The sequence below is a fragment of the Rana temporaria genome, chromosome 2, assembly GCF_905171775.1.
Source record: "Rana temporaria chromosome 2, aRanTem1.1, whole genome shotgun sequence".
NCBI lineage: Eukaryota > Metazoa > Chordata > Amphibia > Anura > Ranidae > Rana > Rana temporaria.
In genome coordinates this window covers 430,851,865-430,873,587 of record NC_053490.1, presented here as the reverse complement: position 1 = coordinate 430,873,587, position 21,723 = coordinate 430,851,865, and the positions used below count along the sequence as shown (strand labels likewise).

Below are 21,723 nucleotides of genomic sequence, written 5' to 3'. Positions count from 1 at the left end.
GGTATTCAGGTAAAAAGCAGAGTTCGCATATCTCATATTCTTTGTTTTTATTTTTGTTTTATTATGTAGCATGTTATATAATTATAACCATTATGCCGTTAAAATATGCTGAAGTCTGAACTCTGGGTAAGAATTAAAACTCTGGGTAAGAATTAAAACTACAGCTGCAGTGATGCTCCCCTGTGCTGCAAGTGTTAAATCTCTAAAGCTGTATACACACGATCGGTTTGTCCGATGAAAACAGACCGATGGACTGTTTTCATCGGACAAACCAATCGTGTGTGGGCCCCATCAGTGTTTTTTCCATCGGTGTTAAAAAATAGAACATGTTTAAATTTTTCCTATGGATAAAAAACTGATAGAAAAATCTGATCGTCTGTGTGGAACTCCATCAGAGAAAAATCCATGCATGCGCAGAATCAAGTCAACGCATGCTCAGAAGCATTGAACTTATTTTTTTCCGCTCGTTGTAGTGTTTTCCGTCACTGCGTTTTGGCACGGTCGGAATTTAGTCTGATAGTGTGTATGCAAGACTGATGAAAGTCAGCTTCATCAGATATCCGACAAAAAAGCCATCGGATTTGATTCCATCAGATATCCAATCGTGTGTACAGGGCTTCATGGGCTTTTTAATGCCGTTTTTACTTTCCTCTTGTTCTCCCAGGCAATTAGCACTTTCTTCTTCCTTCTGATGCTCTGGGTAGTGGGCAAGCCCTTGGTGTGGTCATTTGCAATGCAGGACTTCTGGTCCTGCATTGTACATGATGACGTTAGATTGCGTCCACTGGATGAAGCTCAGAAGTGAAGCAGCTTTAAAGAAAAGGTTGCACGGAACGGATGAAGCCTCAGGGAGTGAGGGTAAAGGTGAGTTAAAAACTACATTTAACTGTACTCTAGTCAAACATGTGCATTTAACCTTGCAGTATGTAGTGGGCCCAACTGCAAGGGTGGTTTTAATTTTGCCCTGGAGTTCAGTTAATTTACTATAAAAGTAGAGCATACTCACTTTTCAAAGTCTATGTTAATATAGGAATTTTGATAAAGCTATGTTTCCTTTCCTTTTGTTGAATGCTTAGGCGATATCTGTCCACCTGTGGCTCCTTTGGGTGTCATGAGGAAGTTTCACTCTAATTGCCTAATTGTATACTATTTTATGGAGAATGCAGATGGATGAGTGTTAGCTTGCCTGGCCTTGTAATAGCAATGCTAGTACATGCCAGTAACTCTCTTGGGGTTGGTCTTACTGCTCGAGTATCTAAGAAATATGAGAACCCAATGGTGTACATCCAAAGCTGAAATACATCTTTTAATGTGTTAGTTTTGGTCAGTTACCAGTGTATCATTCAGTACAATACTGGGAAATAGTGAGTTCTTCCCACCTGGAACTTTTCCGGGTTTTCCTCCAGCTCCTGGCTGGTAACCAGTTTGTGGTATGACAGCTCCTAAGTAAGAATGAAGAGTAATATGAAAATTACTATTATTATTATTATACATAGTGTTCGGTTATTTTAAGAGCACTTTACCAAGTGATGAAATACAGGCCCAGTATTATCAACAACATTACAACATGCAATTTTTTTTATTTAAAACATGAAGAGCCCATTCAAAAAAGGTGCATTGCAGTAATCTGCTTGTTATCACACACTACCACAATGCAAAGTAATGCCCATTCAGTAGTGCATTGTAGTGCCATTTTTGAATTTCCAAAGTATGATTACATATACACAGCATATCTGTAGTATAAAAAAAAAAAAAGATCCTATCAATTTTTCATGCTTCCTTAAGGGAAGCTTTAAGTTCATAAAAGTAAATGAACTACCTTAATGCATTATGCCTTAACACATGATAACGTGTTGCATTAGGGAATGTGTGTTAAGCAATGCAAAGTGTAAATTATCCCTAAAAATAAGAACCCTTGCCAGCAATGCTTACAATACAAACGATAAGGGAGAGGTAGAATAAGTAAAATCAATGCTACAATTTGATAGTTTAATCTTTTCTAAATTAATCAAAAAATAATGGTTGAAAATGCTCAACAGCAAGTAACCAGAATAAAATAGTTTTCTTCAATACCTGAAAACCCTCACAATTCACAGGCACTCACCCTGCAACTCCAACTCCCAACAAATACACATGTAATTAACTTTCACTCAATAGCTAATTAGCAAATTATACTTTTGCACAGAAGGACAAGAATCAAGACTTACCTGATGTCAGTCCTGGTACACCACCAACTCCTGTACCAAGATAAAGTGATGTATAGTTATCAATGTAGCTCTCACAATTTGCCTGAATCAAATGAAGGGGCTATGCTAGAAGTGACATGGGCACTTAGCCCACTGTCTTTTATTAACACATAATATTCTTAGTGCTGTATAGATGGCTTTATGCACATTGTAACTTTATGTAAATGAAGACCACATACTGTAGCACCTAGCATGCTACTGCTATTATCTGTTCTGGATGGACATTACAGGCTTGATTTACTATATAGGTAAATTTGCAGCATAGCCATCATTTAACGTGTTTAAATGAATGATCTGTGACACCCTAGAGATGAAAGATGCAGCTGTAAATAATCAGTAGACTGCTGTACAAGGAGCTTAATGCCTTGTCTTAAAAGATGAATAACATTTTTTTAGATTGAACAATGACACAATTGCATTTGACCTTTGCACATGACAAGTGACCTTATGAATCACCTTAAGAGCAAAATGGCCAAGAATGGCAAGTGTAATCAAACAACATCTATTTATAATTTACTTTATTAATTTAAATATAGATACCAGTAGATAGTAGATACCAGTTTATACCAGATACCAGTAGATACCAGTTTTACACATTGTCTAAGGAAAGGTGCAAATTGATTTGAAATCTACTGGAGCTCTGCATGGTTTTACTCTTCCTATACACCACAAAACTAGCAACTTTATCCCCTGTGTGTGTGTGTGTGTGTGTGTGTGTGTGTGTGTATATATATATATATATATATATATATATATACACACACTATATTACCAAAAGTATTGGCACACCTGCCTTTACATGCACATGAACTTTAATGGCATCCCAGTTATAGTCCACAGGGTTCAATATCTGTAGGGTTCAATATTGTAATGGCATCCCAGTTATAGTCCGTAGGGTTTATTATCTGTAGGGTTCAAAATTAAGTTGACCCACCCTTTGCTACTATAACAGCTTCAACTCTTCTGGGAAGGCTGTCCATAAGGTTTAGGAGTGTGTCTATGGGAATGTTTGACCATTCTTCCAGTATCGCATTTGTGAAGTCAGGCACTGATGTGGACAAGAAGATCTCGTTTGCAGTCTCTGCTTTAATTCATCCCAAAGGTGTTCTATCGGGTTGAGGTCAGGCCTGTCTCTCATTAGTAGCAAACTTCTTCTATGTGGGTAGTAAATAGCAAGAATCAGCATCAAAATGGAGAATTGTTTAAGAACACCCAAACTCTGTCTAGCCACAACAACCAAGCACCAGAGAAAGAATGGTGATATAAACTACAAATCAGATGAGTTCTTTACTATTGACCCCACATGTCACCTTGAAGAGAGCAGTGTATTGGTGACACACTGGTCCTCCAAAAGGATAGGTGTACATACAGTAGGATAGGGATCTATATGAGAGACAGGGAGAACAGACTTTGCAAACACTTAATTGGTAGCTATAGCAGCCACATTCCTTAGATGGCACAGTTTGGGTATGTGGGGCCTGCAAACATTCTATTCTGAATTATGAATGCCAGGATTATAGTTGTTATGTAGCTGACAACATTTTTATTTACATATGTCTAATTGTAAGTCAATAAATTCTGCTTTAAAATAACGGAACTTGACACATTTCTACTGGGCACATTTATTTTTTATATTCCCTTAGTGTGCATCAGTCTGGCATCTATACACTAGACTGCTTCTTGCAGTTATTATGTAATCTCCTGATTTAGACACAACATTTGACAGCACTGCGAGTTCAGATAACCTCCCATGAGTTTTTATGAGAAGAAGGCAGGGCCAGCTTTAGCCTTTCCAACCCTGGAAAAAATTACTTCCCTCCAGCTATGCACATGTTGCTGAGAGAGCCTGAGTCAGCATTAATGACCATGCACATAACTTCCCCTCTCAAGGGAGCTGCTGACAGAATTATTGGATTATATAGGTCATAAAGTCTGTAAACATTCAAGGAGGTCAGAAATAAAACTGACCTGGGATAAGGCCGCCTGGATATGCACCAGGTACTCCCCCTGTAACAGAAACATAGCTGAATACACAGAAGAATTTATGCGGAAACAATGCAATGCCTGGCATTAGGAATAAACAACATTTTCTCGCTACTTGAAAGAGACAGTAAATAAATAAAAAATACATCGGAGAAAGGTTATTGTTTTCCTTCAGTAAAGTGTACATTAAACCCACAAATATAAGAATAAATATAAAGCATTACTAAAGGCAAATTTTTTTATTTAAATAATATACATGTTATACTCCTTTTCTGGTGCTCTTGGCTCCTCATCTTCTGTGTCTGCCCCGTAGCAAGCGTGTGCTATTGGGCAGATGTGCAGGCTCATTCCTGAGCTGGGCACTGTGTGTCCATAGCCCCACTTTCTTCTTTGATTGACAGAAGCAGGGGTTAATGGCTCCTGTTGCTGCCTAAGTGCCTGTGAGGAGAGCACAGCGGTGCTGCCTTTAGGATCCAAAGAAGAATCAGGAAAATATTTGTGGGGTGGGGGGAGCTGATAATGGAATGCTTTTTACCTTAATGTATAGAATGCATTCAAGTTAAAAAACCTTAGGCCTTTAGAACCACTTTAAGGAGTAAAGACCTAATCAATAAGGTGAAGCTGCATTCACTTCAATCAACCAATCATGTCTTAGCAAAAAAAAAAAAATTCTGGTTTCCCTTGTACAAGATGGGATCCGGTTCACCTTATTTATTATACTGTTGACTTTGGGAAGACTTTGCGCACTGCACTACAATGGGACTGCAGTGTATGAACTATGATTACTGGGTGCCATAAGATCAAAAGTCTCAACCTGCAACACAAGCATCTTTTTTTATCGGACAAACTAAGTTATGGTATAAATATATCCCTAAAGTCTATTGGTAGTTTCATTTATGTTGTTCGTTATGTTGAGGACAGGATGGGGATACCATTTAAAGATTGTTTTTTGTGCATTATCTATTGTAGATGTACGTAAATTTAATCCCAATTAACTGGTTTTGCGGCATATTCTTGCAATGGACAGGGACTGATATTACATAATTCTATTTTACATAAATCTTTTCTCATGATACACATAAAACACTTGGGAATGTTCTAAGTTTCATAAGATAATATCACAAGAGCAGCTGACAGAACAGGGTGGTAACAGAGGAAAGGGAAGCAAAGACACTGACCTGCACCTCCTTGTACCACTCCCCCGGGGTACAAGCCAGGGATCCCTGCACCTGCCAGGATGTCAAAGTCAGACATTAGGGATTCGTATGACACATTCATGGAGTAGTACAACAGCATTCATTGTAGGATTTTATAAATATGCATCATCTTTTTACTGTTTGCATATCTAAACAATGGATCAAAATCACCTATTACAGTTTACGTTTATTACATTTGCAATTTAGGGAACTATGGAAAGACAGAGGCAGCACTTTTTTTTATGAGAAATGTTGGTGAGCTAGTCCCATGTAAAGAAAATAGAAAGGTTGTAATATATACTTTATATACTTAAAGAGAATCTGCCAGGGCAGAAATACATAACCCCATTGCTGTCTAGTTTTTGAGGGTGGTGGGTTCATAGCTGTATGATTCAAGTCAGAGACTGACCAAGTACTAAAGTCAAAAACAGGTTGACAGCCCTGAAGCTTGAACCTTTAAAACAAGTCAGAAATTGCATACATTTTGGCAGTGTAGTATAATGAATATGACACCTTTTTATGCTGTACATGAAATTAATAAAAATAGTGATATGTATATAAAACAGCACTATGTATTACCTGGTCCTTTTCCTGGTTTAACACCGGCACCAAGACCTCCTTTAAAGGATAAAGACAAATTATTAAGCACAATTTCTCAGGCGATAACATTACATTTAAAGGATGCCAACCCACATTTATACCAGGAAAAAATCCATTCCCTGTCTAATATGTAAGATGAAAGAATTTATCATTTTGGATATTTAAAGGTGGAAAAAAGCACCCAAACTCCAAATGAACTAAAACACATATACCGGCATTTATTTACTAATGCTTATCACAGATTTGTGATCATGTGCACAATATTTTAACACAGACTCTAGTTTACATTATTTGCATCAGCAATAGATTATTTCAGGTTGGTTGCTATGGTTTACTATATTTTAAACTCTGATTTCTGTCCCACTGAATTAGACTGATTTTTTTATTTTAGTTGTGAATTAGTTTCAAACCACTCCACATGTCAGGGTAAAAGTGGTCAGTAAGTAAGCAATCATGGCAGACATTTATTTTAAGATAACTTTTTTACCTGGTAGTAGTCCACCAGCGCCCACACCACCAACTCCACCCACACCACCAAGGCCACCAACACCGCCAACACCACCAACTCCACCTATCAAATAAAAATGTTAAAACTAAGTTAGCATATACCTAAGAGATGTTTAAACTCCTGACTTTGCATCTACTGACTTCTTATATCCTAACTAACTGGTGTTTCTGCTGTCTTCATATGAAAGGGTAATATTTAGCCTCCAATGTGTCTCCATGTGTTGCAGTTGGTGGACCATGTATTGTCCATGTCCATGTTGTCCACGTGTTTTTATGTGTGTATAAAGAATGGTCTTTATATTATGGAACACAAACATATCTAAGTCCATATGTAGTGAATGGCATCCAAAACTTTCATGTGAGGCTTTAAGACTTGGTGAAGATTCCTTTTTAAAGTGACACTAATCACTACCGCTAAACCTAAAAAGTCTCATTACATTTCTGATAACCAACCTTCAGCTTAATTTTATTTAGTGATGTGTTTTTAACTAATTTTACATTTACATTACATTAAGTCACATAGGCATTGGAGCTGTCTTCCTCTAGGGGCTAATCAGGGAAAATGGTTGCCATGTCTGTTAGAGCTGAGGAAATTATAATTTCCAAAGTAATTGTGACTTTCTTGGAAACAAACATAAATGGCTGTGGTTTGAAGTTTAGTTTAAATTCCATCCACTGCTTGTAATGCGGAATTCTTTATCAGAAAACATTTGTAATCCACAGAAGAAGTGCACTGGGCAGCTCTCACCCAATCATGACTGCAGGTTTACACTAATGTGCTCAAATGAATGCAAGATAAAGGTCAGGAAACAGGAACTAGCCAAGTTAAACAAACCACAATGGTACGGTCTGATGTCAACATGAACTGACTAACCATTTCCAGTGATATTTTTATTATTGTGCTGGATAAACACTCATTTTCATTTTCTCCTGTATCCGGTTGTTTTATTAAGGTTTATCAGATTAACTTTAAGAATCTCAGAATTATTTAGTGATTGTGTAATCCATAAAAATACACATTGGGCCCCTAAACAACTGCCTGAATGAAATCATTTTATATAGCCTTGTCTCCTTTCTCGAATCAGTCAAAATGTATTGTAAAATTACATCACTTTTCAAACTCTGAACCATTATGGCCAACTTTTTTTTTATCAAATCCCCTGTAGACATTACTTCTGGGATATTGAAATATTCATATTGAGCTATAAAAATCATGAACACTTAGCAGTTTATGACTGCTTTGTAACCTGAAGTTGATCAGAGGAATTAGGAATGCATCTTTTCACTCCATCTTCCAAACAGTATATTGATTTAGTGATAAAAAACCGGCACTACTCATTTTTACTGCAACAATCTACCCCATGTTCTATATATTTATTGCTATTTATGTTTTCTTGCAATAAAGGTAACTGCAGTTATATGTGAAATCTTACAATATTAGAGCATAGAATGCAGATATGTGTATTAATCCAGATTGTAAAACACACACAATTGACCTAAGAATGTGTGTTAGACTTTTTATTGTTGATCTGATAGGCCCCGTACACACGACCAGTTTCCTCGGCAGAATTCAGCTTCCGACCGAGTTTCTGGCTGAATTCTGCCGAGGAAACTGGTCGTGTGTACACTTTCGGCCGAGGAAGCCGACGAGGAGCTCGACGAGGAAATAGAGAACATGTTCTCTATTTCCTCGTTGTTCTATGGGAGCTCTCGGCCCGCCGAGCTCCTCGGCGGCTTCAGGGCTGAACTGGCCGAGGAACTCGATGTGTTTGGCACGTCGAGTTCCTCGGCCGTGTGTACGAGGCCTTATTCTCCAATGATAAAACTGATTGCAGAATCTGTAAGTTACAACAATATTCAGTACTAGTTACAGATATGTTTTAACAAGATAAATATTCATTTGATTTGGGGGTCATTCCTTTTTCAAAGGTCAAACAAAAGATTCTTGATCTGGGTGTTCGTTCTTGCTGAACATCACCGGAGCTTATGGACAAAGCCTTATGGGGTTTCATGGTTTTGGAAATGAGAAGCAGACATTTCATTCTAGGCGACAGATCTGCTTGTCTCTGACCTAAAACAATTGCCTAAAAGCTTTAGGCTTTAGTTTTATTTTTTTGGCCTATCTGCTGGAGGTGGTAAAAAGAATGTACTGCAGAGCATTCCCTGCTACTGCATCATTAAAGGCTATATAGGACAATGACAATTCATATACCACAATGACCCCCTATTTGTTTTAGGCTGATGTCTATTACAGTGTAAAGCTGGATACACATTATACAATTTTCTTGTACAATTTTCCTTTAGATTTATCAAAACCATATAATATAAGATCAAACCTAAACACTTTCAAATTGTATGCAATCAGGTAGGCCCTTACACTGTATAGTTGAACATAAATCTAAAGGAAATTGAACAAAAACAAAAATTGTATAATGTGTAGCCAGCTTTATGAGCATTGTTTGTAGCATCTAATGATACAGAAGATCAGATTCATTCAACCGATTTGGCTAGATGATAACAATGTTGATCTGCAAAGATCATTCTGATAATTATTTTACTCTTGATGTAGTAGTCCCAAGTACAAGTGTATGGTAATCTGATGTTAAGTATTTAAGGCTCACTGAAAAAATAAGCATGATAAAACATATCATCAGTTTATTTATGCTTCTGAAATGATTTCCCTTTCTTAAGGCAATAATATGCCTAAAGACATTACTGGTACTTAGGTTCATTAAAGACAAGGTGGTAGAATTAAAAAGAGATAACAAATTGTAAATTAGGTGGGCAAAAGAACAATTGAAGAAGAAAGTTACTGCAAGTATCATTGAAAAATTATACATGGAAATGTTAGGAGGAATTAAATAAGCACAACGCAGTCAGGTAGGGATATTATGATTTGATAACTCCAAATCTTGAGGGCCATATACAGGTCTGAATTAAACTGACAAAAAACTTTTTGTCAATAAACTACACCCTACCTAATACTGCACATTACTATTAGGTATTCCATTGGAGGAATAAAAACTGTGTAAGGAAGGATCATGGCCCTTAAAGAGTGAAGTATTGCACTATACAAGTATTCAAATATACATTTATACTTCATAAATGTAGTATAGGAACAGATGTAAGATCTTGGCTTGACTATTTAGTTAGAATTTGCCAAGAGTGAAAGATTTTATGAGAAATGTTTCACATTCATTGGGCTTTTTGCCATTGTCATCTGCACATTATGCTCCCATGTGCAGATAGTCTTCATACCTGGGGCTTTTGCTGGCTTTGCTTCTACTTTTTGAGCCTCTGGATTACCTAGAAAATCACCAGTGGTCATACACTGCTGGTCAGTAAACTCCCCTTTAATTTTACACAACACGACCTGTTATTACTATACAACATTTTTCTACTTTACATTTACTGTTATTTTATTCTTTATTTTATAGAGGTTGCAAGCTGTTTGACGGCTATTTAAAATGAAAACAGCCCAAAAAAAGAAAAGTTATAATAAGGCCTATCTTAGTGTTGACATATTTTGAAATCCAACTTGCAGCATTTCTAAAACCTTAGGCCTCATTCACTTGGTATAATCAGCTGTGGTGCGTCAAGCAGGTCACGAACAACTGCCTCCAGGAGCTAAGGGTCCAGCAGCTAAGGTGTGTATGGACAGCCATGGCTAGGTGGAAAGCAATGACAGGCTAACAATGGCCACAGCTGTTCTACTGGTGTTCGGAAGTAATATCACAGGAATGGGTTACCTGTGGTTAGGGACTGGTGATTGTTCCTGGACCTAAGCTACTTGTGTCCAGGAATTACCATCTGTCCTTAGCTGCAGATAATCATTGGCTGTGTGATTACATCTGAACACTGGTGGACAGCTGTGGCCATTGTCAGCCTGTTATTGCTTTGTACAGGAGCCCCTGCTGCAGCTGTCTGCACACCCTTGGACTTCTTGCCACAGTTGTATACAGCATACTTACCACGACACAGTTTTCCTTTGTGTTTTTACTATGCATGCTTTATCGTGTAAAACTGATTGGCAAAACAACAATTGCTGAAGAAAGTGACTGACAGTGTCAACAAAAAAAGATTAGGTAGGGATATCAGAATTGCATAACTCCAGATCTTGAGGGCCACATACAGGTCTAGATTATGACTGCCACAAAACTTTTGGTCAGTGAACTACATCATACCTAATCCAACACATTACCCAGTATTCCACTGAAGAAACTAAAACGGTGTAAGGCTTATGACCCTCAAGGAGTGAAGTATTGCACTACAGTATATAAGTATTAAAATATGCATTCATACTTCAAAAATACAGTATGTTAACAGATCTAAGATCTTGTCTTGACTATCTGGTTAGAATTTGCCAAGAGTGAAAGATTTCATAAGAAATGTTTCACATCCATTGGGCATTTTGCCATTGTCATCTGTACATTATGCTGCCATGTACAGATAATCTTCATACCTGGGGCTTTTGCTGGCTTTGCTTCTCCTTTTTGAGCCCCTGGAGCACCTAGAAAAGCACCATTGGTCGTACACTACTGGTCAGTAATTGCATGAATTACTAAATATTTTATTTGTATTCATTCTTTTCACGTTTTCAAATATCCACCAGACTCCCTATCTATTATACACAACATGACCTGGTACTACTGGACTACATTTTTCTATTTGACGTTTACTGTTTTTTTATTCTTTGTTGATAGAAGTTGCAAGCTGTTTGATGGCCCTTTTCATTTATTACAGCCCACATTAACAGATGTTATAAACAAACCTATCTTTGTGTTGCCACCTTTTGAAATCCAACCCTCAGCATTTCTAAAACCGTAGGCCTCATTCATATGGTCAAATAAGCTGTGGTGCGGCAAGTATGTTGCAAATGATTTTGTCCAAGTGTGTCTGGACATAAATGGCTGGCAAAGCAATGACAGGCTGACAGTGACCACAGCTGTCTGATGGTGTTTGGAAGAAATAGCACAGGGAGGGATTTGGTGGTTTGGGATTGATGATTATCCCTGTGTCTAAGCAATTTGTGTCCAGGAAAAATCGCTGGCTGTGCGATTATATTCAATCACTGGCGGACATCCGTGGCAGTTGTCAGCCTGTCATTGCTTTGTACAGACTTCCTGGCCACAGCCCTGGATTCTGGGGGGACAGTTGTTTGCAACATACTTGCCACACCAAAGTCAATCTAGTCAATATTAATGAGGCATTAAAGAGAAACTAGAATGGGGTTATGTAAATTTTATAGAAAAAAAATAATAATAATAATAATAATATATATATATATATATATATATATATATATATATATATATATATATATATATATATATATATATATATATATATATACACATACAGTATAATATGTTAATATACATATAGTTTAGGGTTTATCGTGTAAAACTGAAAAAATAACAATTTACAGTATCAACAAAAATGAATACACAGAAAAGTTAAGAGGAATTCAATAAGTACAAAGCAGTTGGGTAGTGATATTAAGATTGCACAACTTCAGATCTTGAGGGCCACATACAGCTTTTATTTATTACTGGCACACAACTTCTGGTCAGTAAACTATATCATGCCTAATAAAGCACATTACTAAGTATTCCAATGGAGAAATTAAAATTGTGTAGGGTTCAAGGCCGTCAAGAGTGAAGTATTGTGCTATGTAAGTATTGAAATATACATTCATGTTTCATAAATGTAGTATGGGGAAAGCTGTAAGATCTTGTCTTGACCATCTGGTTAGAATTTGCCAAGATTGAAAGATTTCAAGAGAAATATTTCACATCCATTGGGCATTTTGCAGTAGTCATCTGCACATTATGCTCCTATGTGCAGATAATCTTCATACCTTGGCCTTTTTCTGGCGTTGTTTCTCCCTTTTGACACCCTGGAGCACCTAGAAAAGCACCAGTGGTTGTACACTGCTAGTCAGTAAGCAGTTTTTTTGTATGCACTGTTTCCATTTTTGTATCCACCAGACACCAGACTCCCTATATATTTTATACAGCATGACCTGTTGTTACTGGACTACATTTTTCTAATTTATATTTACTGTTGTTTTATTCTTTGTTTTATAGACGTTTGCATGTTTGACAGCTATTTTTATTTAATACATAAAAAACACACTATCTTTGTGTTGCCATCTTTTGAAATTCAGCACAGCAATGACAGGCTGACAGTGACCACAGCTGTCTGTCAGTGTTTGGAAGAAATTGCACAGGGATGACTTACCTGTGGTTTGGGACAGTTACTGGACTCTTGTGCCCAGGGATGAACCTCTGTCCCCAACCACAGGTAATCAATGGCTGTGCGATTAGATCCGAACAATGGTGTTTAGCTGTGGCCTTGTCAGTCTGTCATTGCTGTTCAGAAACCCTATGGCTCCTGTGAACATTTCACAATATACTTGCTACACCCAGGTCAATCTGTCTGTGTGAATGAGGGACCTTAAAAAGAAACTGTAATGGGTTTATGTCAATTTCATTTACATTACATACATATACTGTATATATATTTATCATTAGCAAGGATTTGCTGAACATTTGGGTTTTTTAAAGAGCACACCAGGAACTGTTTTCTTTCTGACTCTTTCTAACTGAAACTCTATACAGCTAGTCTGAACACAGAAGAGAAAGAGGGACAAAAGTCATGCCTGTTTGTAAATCTGCACTTGAGCACTTGAGCATTACAAACAACAAAATTATAAATAGATAGGTAAACTTGTGAAAGGAAGTCCTTTACATAATAAATTCATAAAAAAAAGAAATAAAAGCTATTAAAAACACTATATACAGTATTAAAAGTAGTATCTACTCTGTACAGTAGAAAAATGCAAGCATGTATTTATAGCTGAATTCCAGTCAAACGTCAAAATTCACAATTGAAATTCATATATGGTGTCTATTTTCCTATCTGTCAAAGGATTTATGTTTCAATCCAGTCATTCCTGTGATTTATACAGTCTGCCAGACAGCACGGCTAAAAGGATGATAACAATGCTGATAACATCTCATCCATTGGACAGTGAAGGAGTAGTAGCAGACTGATGAGGGCATCTTTCTGCTCACACTGCTCTCTTTTTGTATGGGCTTGTTCCATGTTAGTGAATTTACATGCAGCACACCCAGTCCTCCCTCTACCAGTCTGAGCGCTGCTATGCTGGGGATTGCAAGAGGACAATATCAAGTCAAGTTCACGCATTTACAGGAGTAGCAAAATATAAATGTAAAGATTTTTTTAATAAGTACAGAGCTGCCTTAAGCTGTCTTTTATATCTGACTGGAGTTCGTCTTTATTATAGTTATGGATCTAATATTTAAACCTTAAATATCCTAGCACAATCTGAATTGAGCCTCTCAGGGATAGTCTACTCACCAAGCCCACCTGCACCAGTTCCAATGCCTCCTGGTCCATAACCTGGAGGAAGAAAAATGCAATGGTGTAATGGCTTTATTTTAATAAAGTATTATTAAATCTCTAAAACGTTTAAATGCATTGTTATGATGTGTTTCATTTACTTGATATATACCAAAGGCTACAAAAATATACATTGCATATTTATATGCTAACCACAAATTTTAAACAGGATTTGATACAGGATTTTCTTGCAACCCTGTGTCAATTCTTTGACTAGAATATTACTATAGGGAGCTAGATGGTGTATAATACAAATATGAAAAAATAAACGTATAGGCTTAAAATGAAATATTGCTCTATGCCACCATAAGGGATATGTAGTTAGGTAACTAAAAGGGCAGAGATTATATGCAAAGTAACACAGTTTAGTTAATCACAGCTATAGTAATCAATTAGATTAGGACAGTTGGAACAATAAAAGATGGTTGCAATTTGTATACTATATTTTAATACAATGCAATATAAATATTAGGCAATGACAACTGGTGCTGCTTATTAAGCAGAGCCTAACCTATTAAGGCTATGTATTGAAATGTTTGTGCTTTGATTCACTTAGAAACATGAAGTGAAAACATATGGATGCAATTGTTGCTTTGTATATTTCCCAGAAAAAATTACAGTGTACATATAATTTTACCCTTTCTACTATACTGTAGATAGTTTTCTACAATGTGTTTTCTAAATTGTTCTGCATTTATAATATTAATATATATATATATATATATATATATATATATATATATATATATATATATATATATATATATGTATTTATATATATATATACCGTATTTATCGGCGTATAACACGCACTTTTCCCCCCTGAAAATAGGGGGAAAATCACGGGTGCGCGCTATACGCCGATAGCATACCTCGGAGGGGAAGGAACGCCCACGGAAATCACAGAGCCGTCATCTCCTCTCGGCTGTCACGTCACACGACCAGTGTTCTGTCTGTTACAGGAAATGTCCAATGCCGATGGTGAAGGCGGGACTGTGCATGTGTGACGTGAAAGCCGGGTGAGAGGAGATGACGGCTCTGTGATTTTTCCGGCTGGCGCTCGTCCCCCTCTGAGGTATGTCAGAGCAGTGGAATGTGAGCTATGTGAGAGCCGTGGTATGTGAGGTATGTGAGAGCCGTGTGTGTGTGAGAGCCGCTTGTACAAAAGTGCCTGATCGGCTTTGGCTTTCATCTGTATTTATATTATTTTTTTCACTAGTGCATGTTCAGCTTACTGATCTCGCTAATGTATCCGTGTCAGATAATATTCAGCTTCAGTGCAATCCAGAGAACAGACTCATCCATGCTCAGAATGTTTTTCTAAGCTGCAAGAATACTCAAACACTAAAAAGAAACCGCAAATACACCTAACCTGACATTACATACGTTTTTTAGTGAATGTATCCTCTATTGCAATTCTCCTTCAACCACACTAAGCAGCACAATCTCCATCATGTAGTAAATTGTTTACTCTTTAATTTAATTAATCAGGCTGTAGATGGACATTCATGGGCACTGACCCTTAGATTGCTTCTTCAAAGTTGTTTATTTAAAAAAATTGTTTTTTTTCTAGAAAATTCCCTCTTAAAATTGGGGTGCGCGTTATACGCCGGTGCGCGTTATACGCCGATAAATACGGTATATATATATATATATACACAATTATTTTTTTGATGCCTCTAGGATCAAACTGTGTGTTGCAGCTGTGTGGTATTTAGTTTTACAACCAACCTGGTTTTGGTGGCTTTCCACCAGCTCCTAGGCCACCAGCTCCTAGACCACCAGCTCCAAGACCACCAGCTCCAAGGCCGCCAGCTCCAAGACCACCAGCTCCAAGGCCACCAGCACCAAGACCACCAGCACCAAGACCACCAGCTCCTAGGCCACCAGCTCCAAAGCCACCAGCTCCAACTCCTCCTGCTCCAAGGGCTCCAAAACCTGTCACATGGAGACATTGGCATAAGTAATATTGCAAAGCTTTCTCTGTATTTCTGGCTATGATCATGTCATAGAAATAATATAGGGTTAAAACAAGAACACAAAAAAACATCTGTATTAAAACTGGCTTATTAAACGGATATAGCATACGTTCTGAGACTTAGAATGTATGAAGGTAATTATAGTTCCCTTGTGCCATTAATTCATTGACAGTAATGAAAATACTAAGATAATTACATATTCATTATTATTTGAAGTCCAAATAGCTATGTTTTGCTTGGCTTTCCACATGGAGAGAAAGTTATTACAGAGCTCTCTAGTTTCTTACATTTGGGAATAAAGCAATGTATCAATATACTATGAGTTAAACATTGGACTAATGTTATTAAAAGGTTCTTGTACTCTCTATGAAACATGTAATAGCACAGTTTGCCATGCCTTGTTTATTATGTCACCATGGTGAGAGCTAGGATGAAAATGACACACTTACAACATGCCTACAACCACCAGTAGAAATCTAGATATCTTTAATTACCTGGTTTGGGGGGTTTTCCTCCAGGATATACTCCTAGGTAAAAATTATTTGTTAGTATTTATCAAATGAAACATTTATGAAAACATTTATGAAACATATATACTAGCACACCATGGTTTGTTAGATTATATTCCCTTTAACATAGTTTACAAGTTTTAAAAGTAAAGTTTTTTCCAACTATTCTTATATAACAAAGGGTCAGTCAGTAGCTTAGAACATCCTAAGAATAACAGGGTAAGGAGAATGGGTGTGGTTAACATGGCAGCTCCATGCTAATTAATATTAAATTATTAACACTCTCTTTAGTCTCTTATATATTCTCAATTAATCTCAATCAATTAAAGCATTTCTCAATTCCCTTTGTGCCTATAATCTGTCTTTATAATAAAGTAGAACTATGGCCTCCCATTAAAAAACAAATGTGCTGCAGCACTTAATTATTAGTACACCTGTACATACAATTTTCTCCTTGCCCTCCCTGCAAAGTGCACGTAATGCAGCTTTCTTGTGACAGTGTGGCAACAATGCTGCACTGCTCCTAAATTCAGAATAGAGTTGCTATTCTTGTTAAGACTGCACTAGAATGGGATGCAAAATTGTCGCAGGGGCCATGGCTATCAACATGGTCAGTGTAGATTAACAAGCCTGTAGCTTATCGATTAGCACCTGACCACACCTAGTCCTGCCCACTGTTTTCTGTGATAACAGCACTGACTCTGTTGCAGAGACCTTCCAACTGTGAGCTGCAGTGTCTGGGAAGGGGAAAGTGTGAGACACAAACCAATTAGGATTTGATTCCGTCAGGAAAGGTAAAGGACTTTTTGTTTACTTTGTAAAGATTGAGCATCTCATAGTAGCTGTATTTGGTACTTTTGTAGAATGGCATATAGGAGACATTAATTGTACTTTAAGCTGCCACGTGCCAACGGAAAGCTGACATCAATAAAAAGCTTCTCAAGGTCCAAATATATAATAATTGTAATTAAATATAATGAAATAGGGGAAGTCACTGGGAAAACATACAGAATATTTCACATAAATATTTTATGGTTGATCAATGTAGAGGTTGCAGTCAAAACTAGGAGCTTTTATTGGAGTGTGCAAATGAATGTAAAAGCTCAAAAGGAATGTAATTTCATTTTGATAATGTGTAATCAATAATTTGGGCAATAGATCAAAGACTGTGCAAGGCCATGAAGTTTGCAGAGCTGAAAGCATGGGCAAGGATACTTTTTGTGCAGCTACAAAAGACACATTTGGCATAAACGGTACATAGAAGACTCTATATACTAGATGTGGGTCAGAGAGGTTCTGGAACCCCCATTCACACACACACACACACACACACCATCACGTAGACCTAGACATGGCTGACTTCTTTCTTGCTGTCAAATAATACATAATGTTTTTATTTGGCCAGTAGTTTGATAAGTGCAGAAATTGGTCTTAAACTCTGTCCACTACTGACTACAAGCACTGACTACAAGCACTGTATAGTATTGTTACCTATGTTTTGCTATGCAATCATGTAGCACTGTAGAGTTTGATGAATCATATGTATATGCATTGCCCATTCCAATTAAATCTTTAGACAGGTAAAACTGTAAGCACATATGGGTTTTTACTTTGTATTTAACAATTGAGGTAAAGATGTGGGCACAGATAGTTGGACTCTATCACGGATTTGATCCCTGCTCCTAATCTGCTCCTAATCTGTGATACCAAGATATTTGTAAGTGTGGTTAATGGTTTAAAGCCAAGATCCAAATAGAACAAAAAAGATAGAACAAAAAAAGCCTCTCCAGTTCCATGTGTGCTCTTACTTGTAAGATTGTTATAACAGAAAGTGATGAAAAATGCCTTTAAAGATGAAATAAACCAAATTTATAGTAGAGCAAGGGAGGGTTAAAACTTGTTTTCATAGCAGTTTCTGCCTTCCTGTCCATATGAAGCCCACAACCTAATTTATTGTAGAGGCATCACTAACACAGAAATCAAGGACATATCAACCCAGAGGTCAAAGGGAGAAAAGAAACCTGAAGAAATTCCTGATTGTATCCACAAATAATGGAACTTGCATGGAGATAGGCTTTAGGTTAGGTGATCGCTTTTGATACTTGCATGTCCCCCTCGGATCTACAGCGACTGCACTTCCAAGTGCACTTTTAGTGCAATTTCAAGTGCACTTTGCACTTTTAGTTTGCAAAGTGGGTTTGCCTTTAGTAAATAACCCCCTATGTGCTGTTATCATTGGCATACAGACTTATAGTGAGGAGTCCATCTTTATATCAGCAACATATGCTTATTCTAATTCATTAAACACTCATGATAGCTGCTGTTATATAGCGATTCCAGTACTGCTTTACATATGTTGGTCTAATTTATTGGATAAAAATACTAACCTGCTCCTTGTCCTCCAACTCCTCCTTGTCCTAATCCTCCCGTTCCAATTCCAGCCCCTGATTTTGAGAGAAAAAAAACATAAAAATGTCAAAATGAGTTTTCATTTATAGCCAAACTGTGCATTATACAGCATTGATAGACAGATAGATATACAATACCGTCTTCATAACACCAATATTATTAGGTTTGTAAGGAAAGTTTTTCGTTACTAAGGCCTTGTACACATGACAGTTTTCCTCGACAGAATACATCAAGAAATTTGGTGGCAGAGCTTTTTTGACGTGGAAAACGGTTGTGTGTATGTTTTTCATCGAGAAAACTGACGAGGAACTGTTCTCTTTTTCTTTGACGTTAGTCTCAATTTCCTCATCGTGTTCCTCGTCGGACTGGTTTTCGACGAGAAACACGTTCGTGTGTATGCTAAGAAACCCGCGCATGCTCAGAATAAAGTATGAGACGGGAGCGCACCTTCCGTAAATGTAGGGTTTGTAATGGAGATAGCACATCTGAAAAGTGCAAATCGTCTCTTACCAAACGTTTACTTAACACGCAGTAACATGAGATTAGCAAAAGCAGCCCCAAGGGTTATGCCAGTGGAATCGAACTTCCCCTGCCATTGTATGTGTTGTATGTCACTGCGTTTGAGAATAAGGAGATTTGGTCTTGACCGTGTGTATGCAAAGCAAGCTTGTCAAGTTTCTCGACAAGCCTAACAAGGAACTCATCGAGGAAAACAATGTTTAATTTACGACGAGTTCCTCGGTCGTGTGTACGAGGCCTAAGAGATAAAAGCAGATGTATTCCACTTCCCCATAACACATGCTATAAAGCCTTCAAGAGAAAAACTATTTTAATCTTTTTCTGTGCTTGTTGTATTAAAAAAACAAAATGTCAGGCCATGTTCTGTCACACAAAATATTGTAATACACTGCATCCTCCTGAAAATAGCTGTTGCCATATCGAGGTTAAATGTCAATTTATGGGAATTTTAAACACATTGAAGACAATATTGTGACACTACAGTGTTCTACTACAGGTTCAAGTGTTTCAGTTTGTTACCTGGATATGCCCCAGCACCTCCTGCTGGATAATATTGACCACCTACACCAGCTACTCCTGCACCAGGGACACCTGTGGATATAAAGACAGACTTCTATAATTCCATAAAATGTAAAAACGTAAAACATATTGTTATATGCAGTTCAGATGATCAGATACAGCTTAATTTTATGTATGACTTGTCATCCCTTTAATATATATATATATATATATATATATATATATATATATATATATACATATATATATATATTATAAAATGATATTGTTCTCTCCAAATCATGAAGTTGGTGGTTGGTAATTATATAACACAATACAACATTTTCAGGGTTAAGGGCACGATTGGGATATACTGTAAAAAAAATATATATTTTTTTGCCCTGGTTTGTTACACATTCTGCAAAGCATTCTCTGAAATACGATCATGCTGAGTGGCTAACCTCAGTATGCAGCAGGGTAGCTGCTCGGTGGTGTCTGCTATAGTGATTTCCAGCTTGGAAACCCACAATTATACTATATGCATAGTTACATTGGTACAAAAATGCTATACCTGGAATTCTTCTTTAATTCTGTCTAAACACTACCATGAAAATATTATTTTAATCTTGAACCCCTCCTGAATCATAGCAGGGCACCTTCTTGTACGCGAGGATGCCCGGAGCCTCATAGCTGTATATCTGTGTAGGCAGGTGCAATTTGGCCTCCATCCAACATGTGGTGGTGCTGTGCCACTGTACAGATGGAGAGAAGTCTTAAGTCTTAATGTTCCTTTGGAGACTGTAGTTGTCACAGAGGTTGCAGCTGTCTGAATGGAAGCTGCAACTTCTGATGACCTCTGGTGGCCATCTTGTTGTGGAACTCTATAAAACAGGGTACCTGCTCTATTTGGGTGTGGTAGGTGAGGGACAAAGACAGTGTTTGTCACAGGTGGAGGTGCCTGATAGAGTAGGGTCAATGCAGGACATCTCTTGTTCACAGTGGACATTCCAGTATCAGGACCAGTGAAGTGTGGTTCTCTTGAGCACCGTGAAGTGTCATTTCAGTATACTGCAGTTTGCACACCCTCAAGTGGAAAAAAGGCTGAAACTGGTGCTACTGCCACCTTGCAATACTGTACTATTATTGAGTGTTATAATATCAACTGTATGAACACCCAACCAATTGTTACTTGAGTACTAGCACCTAGTACTTTAGCACTAGCACCAGTCTACATAGAAACTGTCTGTATTCACCTTTTACTAACTTTATTACAATACAAAATACTATTCAAAATCCAGGACTGTGTGTGTGTGATCTCTCTCAGGTTGGGTACCTCTGCCCTAGGCCCTGCCTACGTGTGCACTCTAAAACACTTTTACCTCTGACGTTGCTATTGCACTGTTCACTGTTCCCTTTGCTGGAAGCTCTGACATGAGGAAGCAAATCCCTACCTCTACCAAGTTGGCTGCCTCCAAACTAGTAATGGGGAAACAACAGCTGCAGTGGGGCCACAGGCAATACTAGTGTCTCGTCTTTTGTCCTTTGTCTGTTTTTGTTTTGGTTTAAAGCAGTGTTTCTCAATTACAATCATCAAGGCGCACCAACAGGTCATGTTTTCAGGCTTTCCATTATTTCGCAAAGGTGATTTGATCAGCTTCACTGCCTTATTAAATACCACAGCTGTTTCATCTGAGGGAAATCCTGAAACATAACCTGTTGGTGTGCCTTGGAGTTGGAGTTGAACCAAACTGGTTTAGAGCTTCAAGATTTCAGTTCCCCTTTAAAATAAATATGGTATAAATGTTGGAGTACCATTTAATGAATGATGCATGAAGGTACCTTTAAAATT

General features: G+C 37.5%; 1 protein-coding gene across 10 annotated transcripts in view; it reads right to left on the bottom strand.

The window, feature by feature from the left end:
- Nucleotides 1-21,723, bottom strand: part of ELN (elastin) — a 123,024-nt gene that overhangs the window by 65,078 nt on the left and 36,223 nt on the right. For 6 of the 10 annotated variants that reach the window (XM_040338297.1, XM_040338305.1, XM_040338298.1 and 3 more), the window contains exons 2-14: nt 19,896-19,967; nt 18,836-18,892; nt 16,434-16,466; nt 15,692-15,898; nt 13,919-13,960; nt 12,393-12,440; nt 9,791-9,838; nt 6,513-6,596; nt 6,005-6,043; nt 5,408-5,458; nt 4,215-4,253; nt 2,208-2,237; nt 1,380-1,442 (exon numbers count right to left, since the gene is read on the bottom strand). In XM_040338297.1, coding sequence (XP_040194231.1) covers nt 1,380-1,442; nt 2,208-2,237; nt 4,215-4,253; nt 5,408-5,458; nt 6,005-6,043; nt 6,513-6,596; nt 9,791-9,838; nt 12,393-12,440; nt 13,919-13,960; nt 15,692-15,898; nt 16,434-16,466; nt 18,836-18,892; nt 19,896-19,967 — 813 coding nt within the window. Of the gene's footprint in view, nt 1-1,379; nt 1,443-2,207; nt 2,238-4,214; nt 4,254-5,407; nt 5,459-6,004; nt 6,044-6,512; nt 6,597-9,790; nt 9,839-10,994; nt 11,043-12,392; nt 12,441-13,918; nt 13,961-15,691; nt 15,899-16,433; nt 16,467-18,835; nt 18,893-19,895; nt 19,968-21,723 lie in introns of all 10 variants that reach the window. The other 4 variants (XM_040338300.1, XM_040338302.1, XM_040338301.1 and 1 more) reach the window with 4 other exon arrangements.